We start from the raw sequence: 15,859 nt of genomic DNA on the forward strand, positions 1-15,859 counted from the left end.
CTCCTCTCTCTCTGCCTGCTTCTCTGCCTGCTTGTGATCTCTGTCAAATAAATAAATAAAATCTTAAAAAAATAATAAAAAAAAAAAGAAATAAAAACTTTGTGTTTGTGAAAGTCATCTGTATTATTGTGTATAGTTGTGGTTCATTTATCCTCATTGCTGTATGCTGATTTGTTGTGTGAATATAACATAATTTACTGATCTGTTGTATTTTTATGATTGTCCTTTATTTGATATGCTGTTTTTCCATGTATATGAGAATATACATTTTCCTGTTAAAGTTAAGGATCACTTTCAGTTGAGTAATTAAGTTGAATATTAAATAATAGGCAAAGTAGAGCAAAACAGTTAGCATATGAAGATGATACATGAAAGACTGAAATTTGGGAAATACTGGTTAATAATACTTTTATTTCCTAAAGTATTTTTTATAGAATACTGACCTCAAGTATTTAGACAAAGAATATTTAGGCAAATATATCCCTAAAGTCAGAAATAGTCCTTAACAATATGACATTTCAAAAAAAAAAGAATATGACATTTCAATATTTTTCATTCTTTGTTGACCAGACATCCTTCTGATCACTGTGTATCAGGTGAGAATGTTATGAGACAGTATTTTATATTTCTTCTCTTTTTATTTCCTAGAAGATATAGTAGCCAACATTATTATATAGGAACAAGGTTGTTTTTTTCTTTCAAGTAATCTAAACCATTCTGTCTTATGAATAAATGTACACCAGTCCTGCTTTGTCATCATCATCACTTAAATATTAAAATGCTTAGGTGCTTTGCTAGGAGTAATATGGAGTTCCTCACCTGGAGGAGCAAGTCTGTATTATTCATTCAGTCATTCAGCAGATATTTAATGAGCATTAGTTTACTGTGGGCTGGATTGCTGTGGTCTAAGCGCTGGGACTTAACGAACAGAAATTTTGCTTCACAGAATTTGTATTTTAACAGGGAGATGGGGTAGCAAAACAGTAAAACTTAAAATGTATGCCTGCTACTAATAAGTGCAATGGACATGGGTGTGTCAACTGTATACCCTGGGATAGGTATTAAAATTTTAATACAAAAAGGCTTCACAGAGGAATTATTACTGAGTAGATCTTGAGGGGATAAGTGAAATGAGTGATGCAGTTTCTGAGGGAAAAGGATTCCAGACAGAAGGGCAGCAGGAGCAGAGGCCCTTAGGCAGGAAAGTACTTTGATAACGAGGAACTACAAGGAAGCCAACAGCTGGCATGGCGTGGAGTAAAGGGGCAAGTAGTCAGTGAGGAGGGGTTGGTAAAATAGGATGGTGGGGGCATGCTACAGGCCCATTCTAAAGACTTGAGGTAAGAACTTTTAACTTCCTTGTGAGCAAAAGAGGATGTGAACAATGTGCTTTTAATAGATAGTTGATATTATTCACAGTTGATGATAAGAGGCAACACCGCAGAGCAGCTAAGAGCATGGACAAGAACCAGATTCCCTGAGTTTGAATTTGACTTGACTTAGCAGTTATAAGGTTACTTAACATCTTTGTGCCTCAGTTTCTCCATTTATAAAATGGAGATAGTAATCTCTACTTCGTAGGATTTGTAGTGAGGATTCAGTCAGATTCTGTGAGAATAAAGCATTTATAATAGTACCTGGCACATAGTAAATGCTCTGCGTATTAAATAAACATTTTGGTATTTGGTTAACTATTATGTAGGTATAAGAAAACTGAAGTATAAATAATGATACTCAAGTGTCCCTTCCCAGCCCCTCCCAAAAGTTATTAAATGTGGCTGAGAGAGATGCTCAGATGACTTCCTGTATTTTCAGTTTTGGCCCCTTTTTTGTGAAGGATCAGAGTTGAGGCTGTTTCTTTTAGTTTCTGCTGATTACTAAAATATATTCCAATGTTATGCAAAGGTGAAGTTGTTAAATATTTGGGGATATTTAATACCCTGATACACAGTTTGGCCTTAGAAGGAAATGTTTCTTAAAGTTTGCTATGGTGTGGTACAGACTAGAAGAAAACTCAGTGTCTTATATTAGTATATTAGGACCTCTTGTCTACCTTTGCCCCCATACAAATGTTAATACATTTCAGAGTCACTGCTAGTTGGATTGAAGCAAAACTCCCAGATGATTCTAAGGACACATGGAAGAAGAGGGGGAATGTGGAATATGTGGTACTTCTTGACTGGTTTAGTTCTACAAAAGATTTACAACTTGGAACAATTCTACGGAGTCTGAAAGATGCACTTTTCAAGGTTAGCAAGTTTCCTTGTTAGTCTACTATAATTGTAAGCCCTATTTGGTTGTTAGAAAGGTATATCAACTAGCTGTTTATCTTAAGAAGATCTGTCAGCTTTGGTTGTAGATTTTTTTTAATTCAGACCTGAAAGACTAGTTTTAAATCACCAACTAACAATAAACTGATCTATGTTATGTAGGATTAGAATTTCCAGGAACATAAATTATCTGAAAAAAGCATTATTTTTTGTTTTAATTAGACTATGAAAACATAAAAGCAAAGAAAGTAGTCCCTAAGGAGAGAAAGATTGACTTGATAAAGCCAAAGTGTGAAAAAATATCATAAGATTAGAATGCAGGAGACAAACAAAAATACTTCCAACAAATATGGCAGTACAGTTGGCCTTTGAACAATACAGGGGTTAGGGGTGCTGACATCCTGCCACAACTTTTGACTTCTCCCAACTTTTACTACTAATAGCCTGCTGTTGGCCAGAAACCCTATTGATAACATAAACAGTCAATTAACACGTATTTTCTATATTATATATTATACATTGTATTCTTACTGTAAAGTAAGCTAGAGAAAAGATGTTATTAAAATTATAACAGAAACTACATTTATAGTACTGTACATGTATTGTGCATATATTTATCTGCTCATATAGGTGGAGGGGCAGTGTCAGGACAAGGTTGGTGGCAACAGTGGGTCTGGCCCTGGGATGGCAGTGTTCCACAGCCTGGTAGCCTCTGCTCAGCAGTGGCAGCTGCCGGGTAGGCGTGCAAGTAGCAACAGTGCCCTGGAGCACAGTGTACAGCTTCCCCGTCTACCTAGAGATGGACCACCAGCCTTTGGCTATTGGCAGCTGGAGCCACACAAGTGTGTTCTGGCCTCCAGGAACCACTGTGGCAAGTGATACACCCCTGCAAGAGAGGATCCTAAACCCAAAGAGGACCAGAGCTGGGAGGGGGGAGTGTCAGGAATACTGGGCTTCCTGAACAAGCACCGTACTGCCCTCTTGGTGCATTCCTCCAATTCAGCCCAGCCTCCTGCTCAGCAGCCTAGGGCTTTCAACCTAACCACTCTGTTGTCACAGGGTGACCTCTAGCCCTGTCCAGTTCGGGGCTCCTGGAGATTACTGAAGGCTGCTGACAGCCTCAGTAGGTTCCCCCAGGTACTCAGTGGGCAGCAGGCATTACCTCTGAACCAGTCACTTGATCTGTTTCATGGAGACTGCGGTGGGGGGCAGTTGTAAATAAATATTTATGGCTTTTGCTGTCAACTCAAAAGAAAAAAAAAAGAAGTGTGTGAGTAGACTTCCGCACTTCAAACCCATGTTGTTTAACAGTCAACTATAGTTTTGCAAATAAGAAAATTATTTAAGATGAAATAGTAAAATAAGTAGTGGACACAGACCTGAACAAGTGACAGAACATAAAAATGATCATCTTTACTAGTAGAAATGCAGATTGAAATAGTGAATGCCATTTTGCTGATTAACAAAGGTAAAAATAACGCTCAGTTTAATTTGTTAAATTATTAAACTGATAGCACTGAATGCTGGTAAAATTAAACTTAGTGCTGGTAGAAGGTCAGTTGATGGAACATTACTCTTCAGGAGTAATGAATTTTAAAGCAATTCATGCTTTAAAATCAAGAATCTAGAGATACAAGTGTATTTCAAATACGAAACTGCTAATAATCAACTAGTTTCCACCCACAAAAGTGGCAGTTTCATAAAGTACAACCTAGGATAAATGGAAGTTGAGTGTGCAATAAAAATGACATAAATTATTGTAGAAAAGATGCATTGAAATGAATGGTTTGAGACATCTGGCTAGCCACTAAGTAAAGAAGGGGGACTCCTACCTTACTTCTTAGATCACAGTATACTTCAAATGAGTCAATGGCATAAATACGTTGATTGAAACAGGAAATACTAGGAAAAACCATTTATTTTAGGTATTTTTTATTATCTTGATCCTAAGTCAAAACACGGCAAAGGAAGATTTATATATTTGACTGTGTTAAAAATCCCATAAGTAAAGTGAAAGTCAGTCAGGAGAAATAATTGTAACATACATGACAAAGAACTGGTTTTCTTGATATTCAGAGTACCTTCACTATTTACTAAGAAAATAGCGAACTCCACTGAAAAATAGACAAGGGAGATTGGTTAGGTCCTAGAATATTAATGGTTAATAAATATACTAAAAGATAAGCCTCACTAATAAAAGCTGATTAAAACATACCATTTTATGTCCACCAGTCTGGTAAAAATTATGAAGATTTATAATAGGCAATCTCATACACTGTTGACAAATAAATAAACTGGTATTATCTTTTTGAAGGGTAATTTGGCAGCATCTACAAAATTTTTAATCCAGGAGTTCTAGTTCTAGTAAATTACCCTATAAAAATACATGGATATATATTTTTAAAGATGATTTAAAAATTAGGAGTGTATACCAAAAGCCGTTCATGTGCCCTTGGCTCAGCAACACCACTTCTGGGGATTTTCCCTAATGGAGTTGATTGGGTGTGTGCATATATAAGGATCTTCAGTGTTTATCTCAGCCTTGATTATGGGGAAAATAACCATAATGTGTTCCAGTGATTGATTCAGTTTGGGTGTGGTGTGTGTGTATGTGTGTGTGTGTGTGTGTGTGTGTGTGTGTGTGTATAAAACAGAATATTATCAGGTCATTACAGATGGTGATAAAACGTAATAAAAGGTGTTCATAAAAGAGAAAAGCAACAGCATAGAAGTTTCACTTTTCATAAAAATAAACTTTAAAAGGTATACATCTGCATAGAAAACTCTAAGAATAAACCCTAAAATGTTAAAGTGGTATCTCTGGGTGGTTAAATTATGGATGACTTTTATTGTATATGAACTTTTTCATAACTTTCTTCTAAGATCTTGGATTAGTTGTGGTTTTAAAAACCTGATCTATCCTTTTCTTTCATTCAGTGCTGAATTTTGAATTCAGCTCTTATTTTTTTCAAAGATGAATCTTTAAGAGAACAGTTTTAAAATTCAGTTTTTTGTGTTTTTAACTGTGAAGAGACTGCTGCCATATTAAAAATACTATTTCCTTATTTTATAGTGGGAAAGTAAAACTGTCCTGCGCAATGAGCCTTTGGTTTTAGAAGGAGGCTATGAAAACTGGCTCCTTTGTTATCCTCAGTATACTACAAATGCTAAAGTCACTCCACCCCCACGAGGCAAGAATGAAGAGGTGTCTATCTCATGTATGTATGTGAAAATTTTTGTTTAATATTGCTTTGGTAAAATAAGCCTTATATTATTTGTCTTCTTGGTTATGTTCTTGGTTGTGTGTGTACTTGTCCTATTGGATAGCAGTTTGTTTTCAGGCTTAAAAAATAGAAGGTGTCCACAGCCTGGAAGTTAAATCAATTTTTAAAGCTTGTTGTGATTGTCACCTCATTTACTTTAATTATTACATATAACATGCATGAGATATGTAAGTATTATTTATGGTGTTTGCTGTTCTTTGAAAAATGTTATTCTTTTGGGGATTTTAGTGGATTTTACTTACCCTTCATTGGAAGAATCAGTTCCTTCTAAACCTGCTGCCCGGATGCCACCTCCTTCTGTAGAAGTAGATGAAAATAGAGAACTGATAAATGATCAAGATGAGAGAATGGCACCACTGAACATACCAACTCCAGCAGAGCCAATTGCTGCTTCTAAATCTGATGTCTTACCCATAATTCAGCCAGTGCCTATTATAAAGAATGTTCCACAGGTATGTTCTTGATTTCTTTTAACTATATTGCTTCTCTTTTTAAAATATTAAATGCATAGTATACAAATGAAGTTTTATATATCATCTTTTTTATTTTAAAAAGAAAAATACCAGTGAAGAGAATTTATGTTTTGGTGCCTTTGGCTATAAAGATTTTTCATTACAATTCAGTCCTGTTGTAGTATTAGAATAGATAATTCACAAGATTTCAAAGCCAGCTAGCAGCCCATTTACTATAGGCAGTACCAGTAGAAGATTGTATTACCACAGAAAACGTGAACATTTTCAGTGTTTTCTTGTATTACAGTTTAGCAGTTGTAAAATGTAAAATTTAACAATTTAAGTATTTTCCCAAATAGTTTTAGCTTAAAGATGATAGATGTGTGATATCAATACTTTGCTTTCAAAATAATACTGTAGTTCCATTTCCTTAGAATTTGATATGTAAATATCATGCATGTTTTTTGTTATTGTTACTTCTTTCATTATTATTGAAGTATAGTTACCATACAATATTATATTAGTTTCAGATGTACAATACAGTGATTCAACATTTGTATACATTATGAAATCATCACAAGTCTAGATACCATCTGTCATCAAAGTTATTAAGATACTGTTGACTATATTTTCTGTGCTGTACTTTACATCTCTGTGACTCATTTCTTAACTCTAAGTTTGTACTTAATCCGCTTCACCTGTTTCATCCAGTCTCTTCAAACCCATCCCCCTTGGGCAACCACCAGTTTGTTCTCTTTATTTAGGAGTCTGTTTCAGTTTTGTTTTGTTTGTCTTGCATTTTAGATGACACATATAAGTGAAATCATATAGTATCTGTCTTTCTCTGACTTATTTCTTAACATAATACCCTTGAGGTCCGTCCACGCACTACAAGTGGTAAGATTTTATTCTTTGTTATGGATGTGTGCTGTAACACTATATATACACTACATGTTCTTTATCTATTCATCTATTGATAAACACAAGTTGTTTCCATATCTTAGCTTTGTAAATACTTTAGTTAACATGGGGTACATATATCTTTTTGAATTAGTATGTTCATTTTCTTCAGATGAATGGAATTATCAGAAGTGGAATTGCTGGATCATATGGTTTTTCATTTTTTGAGGCAGTTCCATACTGTTTTCTCTAGTGGCTGCACCAATTTACATTCCCACCAGTACTGTACCAGGATTTCTTTTTCATTAGCTCTTCACCAAGACTTGCTATTTCTGCTCTTTTTTATTTTACCCATTCTGACAGGTATAAAGTGATACTTCAGAGTGCTGGGGTGGCTCAGTTGGTTAAGCCTCTGACTCTTGGTTTTGGCTCAGGTCATGATCCTCAGGGTTTGGGGATCGAGCCCCACACTGGCTCCATGCTCAGCGTATACTATACTTAAGTTTGTCTCTCTCTCTACCCCTACCTACCATGTGCTTGCTTGCTCGCTCTCAAATAAAGAAATCTTAAAAAAGAACGTGAAGCTTTGTGCAGTGGCAGTATCGTAGCCAATGAAGTTTATCCAAGTCATAGTTATTGCTAATTGAAAAAAAAATGTGATACCTCATTGTAGTTTTAATTTGCATTTCCCTGATGATTAGTAATGTTGAGCTTTTTATGTGTCTCTTGGCTACTGTATGACTTCTTTGGAGAAATGTCTATTTGGGTCCTCTGCCCATTATTAAATCAGATTACTTGGGTTTTTTGGTGTTGAGTTGCTTGAGTTCTTTATATATTTTGGGTATTAATTTCCAGATATATACTACCATTCAGTAGGATGCCTTTTCCCTTTTGTTGATGGTTTCCTTCACTGTGTAAAAGCTTTTTATAGTGATGAATGAGTCCCATTTGTTTATTTTTGCTTTTGTTGACCTTGGCTGAGAAGACACATCCAAAAAATATTACTAGAATCAGTGTCCAGGAATTTATTACCTATATTTTCTTTTAGTTCTATGGCTTCAGGTCTTACATGTTGGTCTTTAGTCCATTTTGAGTTTATTTTCATATAGCTATAAGAAAGTATGGTCCAATTTCATTCTTTTGCATGTAGCTGTTTAGTCTTACCAGCACCATTTATTGAAGAGACTGTCTTGTCCTCATTGCCTCCTTTCTCATAGATAATTGACCATTCAAGTGTGGATTTATTTCTGGGTTCTCTATACTGTTCCATTGATCATGTGTTTTGGTACCAGTACCATACTGTTTTGATTACTGTAGATTTGTAGTGTACCTTGAAATCTAGAATTGCAACACCTCCAGCCTTGTTCTTTCTCAGAATTGCCTTGGCTATTGAGGATCTTCAGTGGTACCATATAGATTTTGGATTTTTTTGTTCTAGTTCTGTGAAAAAATGGTGTTGGTATTTAGATAGATATTGCATTAAATCTGTAGATTGCTTTAGGTAGCATTGATTTTTAACAATATTGATTCTTCCACTCCATGAACATGGTATATGTTTGCACTTACCTCATCTTCAGTTTTTTTCATCAGTGTCTTAAAGTTTTTAGAGTACATGTTGTTTAACTCATGGTTAAATTTATTTATAAGCATTTTACTCTTTCTGATTATGGTTTATTAATAGTATGTAGAAACAGAACAAATTTCTGTATATTGATTTTGTATCCTGCAACCTTACTGAATTCATTTATTAGTTCTAATAGGTTTTCTTGTGGAGTGTAGGGTTTTCTATATATAATGTCTTGTGATGTATAGATAGTACCAGTTTCACTTCTTCCTTACCAATTTGGATGCCTTCTATTTATTTTTCCTACCTGATTGCTGTGGCTAAGACTTCCAGTGCTATGTTGAACAGAAGTAGAAAAGGGAGGGTGGGCATCCTTCTTGTTCTTATCTTGAGGAAAATATTTCAGCATTTCACTATTGAGTGTGATGTTAGGTGAAGATCTTACATCTCAGTTCATCAGGGATTTTGGCCAGTAATGTTCTTTTTTGTAGTGTTTTTGTCTGCTGTTGGTATGAGGCTAATTCTCATCTTGTATGATGAATTTGGAAGTGTTCATTCCTTCTGATTTCTTGGAATAGTTTGAGAAGAATAGGTATTAACTCTTCTTTGGTAGAAGTCACATGTGAAACCATCTGTTCCTGGGCTTTGGGTTGATGGGAGTTTTTAATTACTGATTCAGTTTCATTGTTAGTACAGGTATACAGCTGAGATATTGTGGGTTTCATTCCAGACAACCACAGTAAAGTGAATATTATGATAAAGCAAATCCAATGAATTTTTTGGTTTTCTGGTACACATAAAATATACCTTTACACTATATTGTAGTCTATTAAGTGTACAGTAGCATTATGACTAAAAAAACACTGTACATATCTTAATTGAAAAATACTGCTAAAAATGCTAACCATCATTTGAGATTTCAGCAAGATGTTATCTTTTTGCTGGTGGGGAGGGTCTTACCTCAGTGCTGATGGCTATTGATTAATAAGGGGTGGTTGCTAAAGTTTGCAGTAGCTGTGGCAATTTCTTAAAATAAGACAACAGTGAAGTTTGATGTATGAATTGACTCTTTCATGAATGATTCCTTTGTAGTGTGCAATACTATTTGATAGCATTTTCCCCACAATAAAACTTCTTTCAGAATTGGAGTCCATTTATGTTATATTCTAAATCCTTTGTTGTCATTTTTTAACAGTCTTCACCGCATCTTCCAGTAGATTCCATTTCAAGAAACCAGATGTTTTACTCATCCAAGAGAAGCAAATGTTCATCCCTTCAAGTTTTTCATGATATAGCAGCAATTTAGTTGTATCTTCAGGCTGTGCTTGTAATTCTAGTTCTCTTGCTATTTCCAGCACATTTGAGGTTAATGCTACCACTTCAGTCTTGAACTTCGCAAAGTCATCCATGAGGCCTGGAATCAACTTCTTCCAAAGTCCTGTTAATGTTGAAATTTTGACATACATCTTTCTAGGAATCACTGATGTTCTTAACTTTATGTAGAATAGTTTATCTTTTTCAGAGGGTTTTCAGTGGACCTTGCCTAGATCCATTGTTAGGAAGCACTATCTAAGCAGTTTTAACCTCACAAAATGAATTTAAGTAATAAGACTGGGAAGTTACTATGACTTCTTGATCAGTGGGCTGCAGAATGGATGTTAACAGACATCAGAACAAAATAAAAAACAAACATGAAAACATTAATGTTTTCAATCAGAACTCTTGAGTTACCAGGTATGTTGTCAGTGAGCACTGGCTTCAACTGAAAGTCACCAGCTGCACTGACCCCTAACAAGAGAGTTAGCCTATCTTCTGAAGCCTTGAAACCAGGCATTGACTTCTATTCTCCAGCTGTGAAAGTCCTAGGTGGCATTTTGTCCAGTATAAAGCTGTTTCTTCTATATTAACTTAGCTAGATCTTCTAGATAACTTGCTGCAGATTTTAAAGTAGTACCTACTGCTTCACCTTGATCTTGTATATTATGGAGACAGCTACTTTCCTTAAACCTCATGACAACCTTTGCCAGCATCATGTTTTTTTTCTTTCTTTCTTTTTTTTTCAAGAATTTCTTTGCATTTTCAGTTTGGCTGTTTGACATGAGGCCCAGCTTTTGGCCTATCTCAGCTTTTGACATGCCTTCCTCATTAAACGTGTTTCTAGCTTTTGATTTAAAGTGATAGATGTAAGGGCGCTTGGGTGGCTTAGTCGGTTAAGCATCCAACTCTTGATTTTGGCTAAGGTGGTGAGATCAAGCCCTACATTGGGCTCCATGCTCAGGATGGAGTCTCCTTGAGATTCTCTCTTTTCTCTCTCTCTGCTCCTACCTCCCATCACACTCTCTCTCTAAAATTTAAAAAAAAAAAAAAAAATCTTTTAAGTAGGGACGCCTAGGTAGCTCAGTTGGTTAAGCATCTGCCTTCGGCTCAGGTCATGATTGCAGGGTCCTGAATCAAGTCCTGCATCAGGCTCCTTGCTCAGCAGGGAGCCTGCTTCTCCCTCTGCCTGCCACTCCCCTTGCTTGTGCTCACTCTGTCTGTCTCTGTCTCTCTCTCTGTGACAAATATATCTTTAAAAAAAAAAAAAAAAAGATTAGATGTGTGACTCTTCCTTTCACTTGAACACTTAAGAGGCCATTGCAAGGTTAATCATTGGCCTAATTTCAGTATTGTGTCTTGGGGAATAGAGAGACCTAAGGAGAAGGAGAGAGACTAGGGAACAGCTGGTCCATGACACAGTCAGAACATATGCAACATTTATTAAAGTATATGGGTATGGTTCATAGCACTGGAAAAAAATTAAAATAGTAACATCAAAGATCATTAATCACAAATCACCATGACATAAAGTGATAACAAAATGTTTGAAAGCCTGTGAGAATTACCAAAATGTAATGCAGAGACATGAAGTAAGCAAATGCTATTGGAGAAGTGGCACTAACAGACTTGCTTGACCCAGTGTTGCCATAAACCTTTAGTTTTTAAAAAATACAGTGTCTGTGAAGTGAAGTAAAGCAAAGTATACCTGTAATTAATCTGCTAAGATTTTCTGTTCTTCCTGGTTGAGTCTGGAATATTATATGTTTAAAGAATTTATCCGTTTCTCCTAGGTTGTCCAATTTGTTGACATACAATTTTTCATAATCTTTTGTATTTCTTTGGTGTCAGTTGTTATTTCTTCATTTCTCATTCTGTTTGAGTCCATTCATGTTTTCTTGATGAGTCTGGCTAAGGATTTATCAGTTTTGTTCAAAGTTTGGTTCTCTTCAAAGAAGCAGTTCTTATTTCATTGATCTTTTCTATTCTTCAACTGTTTCATTTACTTCTGCCCTACTCTTTTTTATTTCCTTCCTTCTGCTGGGTTGGGGCTTTGTTTTTTTCTAGTTTATTTAGATATAAGGTTAGGTATTTTTTTTTTTTTTTCTTTTTTAGGTTAGGTATTTTTATTTTAGATTTTTCTTGTTTCTTAAGGTAGGCCTCTGTCTAGACCTCCCTTTTAGAACTGTTTTTGCTGCATCCAAAAGATTTGGACCATTGTGCTTTCATGTTCATTTGTTTCCATGTATTTTTTAATTTCCTCTTTGATTTCTTGGTTGACCCCTTTGTTGTTTAGTAGCTCTCTATATTTGTATTCTTTCCAGATTTTTCCTTATAATTGATTTCTAGTTTCATATCGTTGTGTTGGAAAAGATGCTTGATATGATTTTGGTCCTCTTAAATGTATTGAGATTTACTTCGTGGCCCAACATGTGATCTGTCCTAGAGAAAGTTTCATGTACACTTGAAAAGAATGTATACTCTGCTGTTTTGAGACAATGTACTATGTATGTTTTTTAGATCCATGTGGTCTAATGTGTCCTTCAAAGCTGCTCTTTCCCTTATTTTCTGTCTGGATGATCTAGCCATTGATTTAAGTATGGTGTTAAAGTCCCCTGCTTTTATTGTAGTCTGATCAGTTTCTTCCTTTCTGTGTATCAATATTTGCTTTATATATTTAGGTGCTCCTGAGATGGGTATATAGATATTTAAGAATTGTTATATCCTCTTAGCTGGATTGATCCCTTTATCATCCTAGGATGCCCCACTTTGTCTCTTGTTACATACACTCTTTGTTTTAAGGTCTACTTTGTCTGATAAATATGTTGCTTCCCCAGCTCTTTTTTCTTTGTTTTTTTTTCTTTATTTAGCGTCTTTTTGCATAGACTATCATTTTCCATCCCTTCACTTTTAGTCTGTATGTGTCTTTAAGTCTGAAGTTTCTTGTAAGCAGAATACTAGATGGGTCTTATTTTATTTTTAATCCATTCTGCCATCTTTTGTGTTTTGATTATAGCACTTAGTCTGTTTACATTCAAACTAATTATTGATAAGCATGTACTAACTGCCATTTTTTTAATCTTTTCTGATTGTTTCTATAGCTTTTTTCTGTTTCTTCTCTTGCTCTTTTCCCTTGTTCTCTAGTGTTTTATTTAGATTCCTTTCTCTTTATTTTTTGTTTACCTATTATAGGTTTTTGGTTTGGGGTACATAAATAGCACGTTACATATATATGGCAGTTTATTTTAAGTTGATGGTCACTTAACTTCAAACACATCTTAACATCATTACATTTTAACTTATCCTCTCCACATTTTGTGTTTTTTTTTTTTAAGGTTTGTTTATTTGGGAGCAAGATTGTGTGCTCAAGTGGGGAGAGGGGCAGAGGGAGAGAATCTTCAAGCTGACTCCCCACTAAGCATGAAGCCCATTGTAGAGCTCAGTCCCATGAGATCACAACCTGACCTGAAACCAAGAGTTGGACACTCAACTGACTGAGCCACCAAGGCACCCTTACACATTTTATATTTCTGACATATTTTATATTTTTTATTTTTATATTTTATTACTTTTGTCATAATCTCCATAGTAGCTTTAGAATTGGTTGATTCCCTACCTTTACTATGTTTGCTTTTATCAGTGATATTTCTCTTTTAAAATGTCACTTCTGGTTATGGCCTTTTCTTTTCTTTTCCACGTGGGTTCCTTTAATCTTTTTTGTAAGGCTGGTTTAGTGATGGTGAACTCCTTTAACTTTTGTTTGTCAAGGAAAGTCTTTATTTCTTATTTAATTCCAAGTGATAACCGTGCCAAGTAGAGTATTCTTGATTATTGGCTTTTCCTTTCTACAATTTGACTATATCATGACAATCCCTTCTGGGCTGCAAAGTTTCTGTGGAAAAATCAACTGAGAGCCTTGTAGGGTTTCCCTTATAGGTAACTTTTTGCTTCTCTCTTGCTGCTTTAAAACTTCTCTTTATCTTTTTTTTTTTTTTTTAAGATTTTATTTAGTGAGAGAACACATGTGCAGGGGGAGAGGCAGAGGGAGAAGTAGACTCCCTGCTGAGCAGGGAGCCTGACACAGGGCTTAATCCCAGGACCCTGAGATCATGACCGAACTGAAGGTAGATGCTTAATCCACTAAGCCACCCAGGTGCCCCAATTCTCTTAAATTTTAATGTTTTACATGTTAATTATTATGTCTTGATGCACATTGCTTTGTTTTCCTCTTCTTTTGGGCTCTGTGCTTTCTAGACCTAGACTGTCTGTTTTCTCCTCTATGTTAGGAATGTTTTCAGCTATATTTTTTCCTTTATTTTTTTTTTAAGATTTTATTTATTTCACAGAGAGAGGCAGGTAGAGAGGCAGGTGGAGAGAGAGGAGGAAGCAGGGTCCCAACTGAACAGAGAGCCTGATGCGGGGCTCGATCCCAGGACCATGGGATTATGACCTGAGCTGAAGGCAGAGGCTTTAACCCACTGAGCCACCCAGGCACCCCTCAGCTATATTTTTTCAAATAAGTTCTTTGCCTCTTTCTCTTCCCTTTTCTTCTGGTACCCCGTAATGCAAATATTAGTACACTTGCTATTGTCCCAGTCATCTCTTAACCCTCTTTTGTTTAAGTTCTTTTTTTCTTTTTGTTGTTCAACTGGAGTGATTGCCACTACTCTGTCTTCCAGATCATTGATATGTTCTTCTGCATTTTTTAAGCTGCTCTTGATGCCCTCAATATATTTTTTTCCCAGTGCATTTTTCATTTTAGTTACTTTTATTCTTCAGCTCTGATTGGTTCTTTTTTCTATTTTCTACGTCCTTGTTGAAGTTCTTAGTGCATTCATCCATTCTTCCAAGTTCAGTGAATATCATTATGACCATTACTTTTAACTCTTTATCAGGAAGATTGCTTATTTCTGGTTCTTTTTCTGAGGTTTTATCTTGTTGTTTTGTTTTGAAGTATATCTCTGCCTCCTCATTTTGCTTGACTCTCTGTTTCTCTGTGTTAAATAGGTCAGCTGCATCTCCCAGTCTTGAAAGAGTGGCCTTACATAGAAGGTGCCTTTTGGGGCCCAGGTGTGCAATCTCGCCCTGGTCACCAGAACCAGGCACTCCAGGGATATCCCGTGTATGGGCTTTGTGTGCCCTTCTGATATGGCTAGGTTGAGACTGCTGTAGCGTACTGGTGGGCAGGACTAGTCCTGGTTCAAGTGGCTGAGAGGCCCAGTCACAGCCGTTCAGGGCATGCTGTTGGGTAAAACTGACACCTTCCCCACCCCAGCAGGAGCTGCTTTGGGGGGCTATCATTTTGTCTTAGGCTGCCTGCCAGGTGTAGCTGAGCAGGAACCACTTTGGATGGGTACCTGCCAAAGTATGCTCTTAGGCAGGGCTGATCCATGGGTAGGGGGAATACCAAGTGGGGTAAATGGTGGTAGCAGGGCACATGGAAAGTATCAGACATGGTGCCTACAAGCACTTCCATTCCTAGAAAATGTCATTATAGATCCCTACCCCTCCTGCAAATACCTTAAAATTAGTTAATAACTTTCCTTCACATATGGCCCAGGTGTTTTTCAAACTTTTGCCTCTGTATTGGGTCTGGGAACAAGTGAGTTTGTGGCCTCGCCCTTTAAAAGCAGAGTCTCAGGGTCCTATAGCCCTTTTGCTATCCTGGATATAAACCCCATTGATTTTCATGTCCAGACATTATTGGGGTTCATCTTTCCTATACAGGCCCTTTGGTTAGGGATGCCTAATGTGGGACTTAAACCCCTTGATCCTCGGGAGGACGTCCATATTTGTGATTATTCCTGCCTTTTGTATATTGCTGTTCCAGGTGTCTGAATATTGACTAGACTGTGCCTTTGCCCCTCCTACCTCTCGGAACATGGCTTTTTATATTTTTAGTTGTGGAAGAGCTGTTTTGCTAGTATTCAGGTCATTCTCTAAGAGTTCGTCTATATTTAGTTGTAGTTTTGGTGTGTCTGTAAAAAGAGGTGAGCTCAAGATCTTCCTATTCCACCGTCTTGATCCCCTCTCCAACAAGCATGTTTTAGCAATAATTCTTTAAATGATCTTAAA

At 36.3% G+C, this 15,859-nt stretch overlaps 1 protein-coding gene and 1 pseudogene across 3 annotated transcripts in view; both read left to right on the forward strand.

Moving 5' to 3' along the window:
* USP8 (ubiquitin specific peptidase 8) overlaps positions 1-15,859 on the forward strand; it is a 74,265-nt gene that overhangs the window by 37,944 nt on the left and 20,462 nt on the right. For all 3 annotated transcript variants that reach the window (XM_032343700.1, XM_032343701.1, XM_032343702.1), the window contains exons 8-10: positions 2,087-2,249; positions 5,344-5,488; positions 5,783-6,006. In XM_032343700.1, coding sequence (XP_032199591.1) covers positions 2,087-2,249; positions 5,344-5,488; positions 5,783-6,006 — 532 coding nt within the window. The remainder of the gene's footprint in view (positions 1-2,086; positions 2,250-5,343; positions 5,489-5,782; positions 6,007-15,859) is intronic.
* On the forward strand, positions 7,489-7,669 carry LOC116592095 (annotated as a pseudogene).

This window comes from Mustela erminea, chromosome 5 (assembly GCF_009829155.1).
Source record: "Mustela erminea isolate mMusErm1 chromosome 5, mMusErm1.Pri, whole genome shotgun sequence".
NCBI classification, from domain to species: Eukaryota; Metazoa; Chordata; class Mammalia; order Carnivora; family Mustelidae; genus Mustela; species Mustela erminea.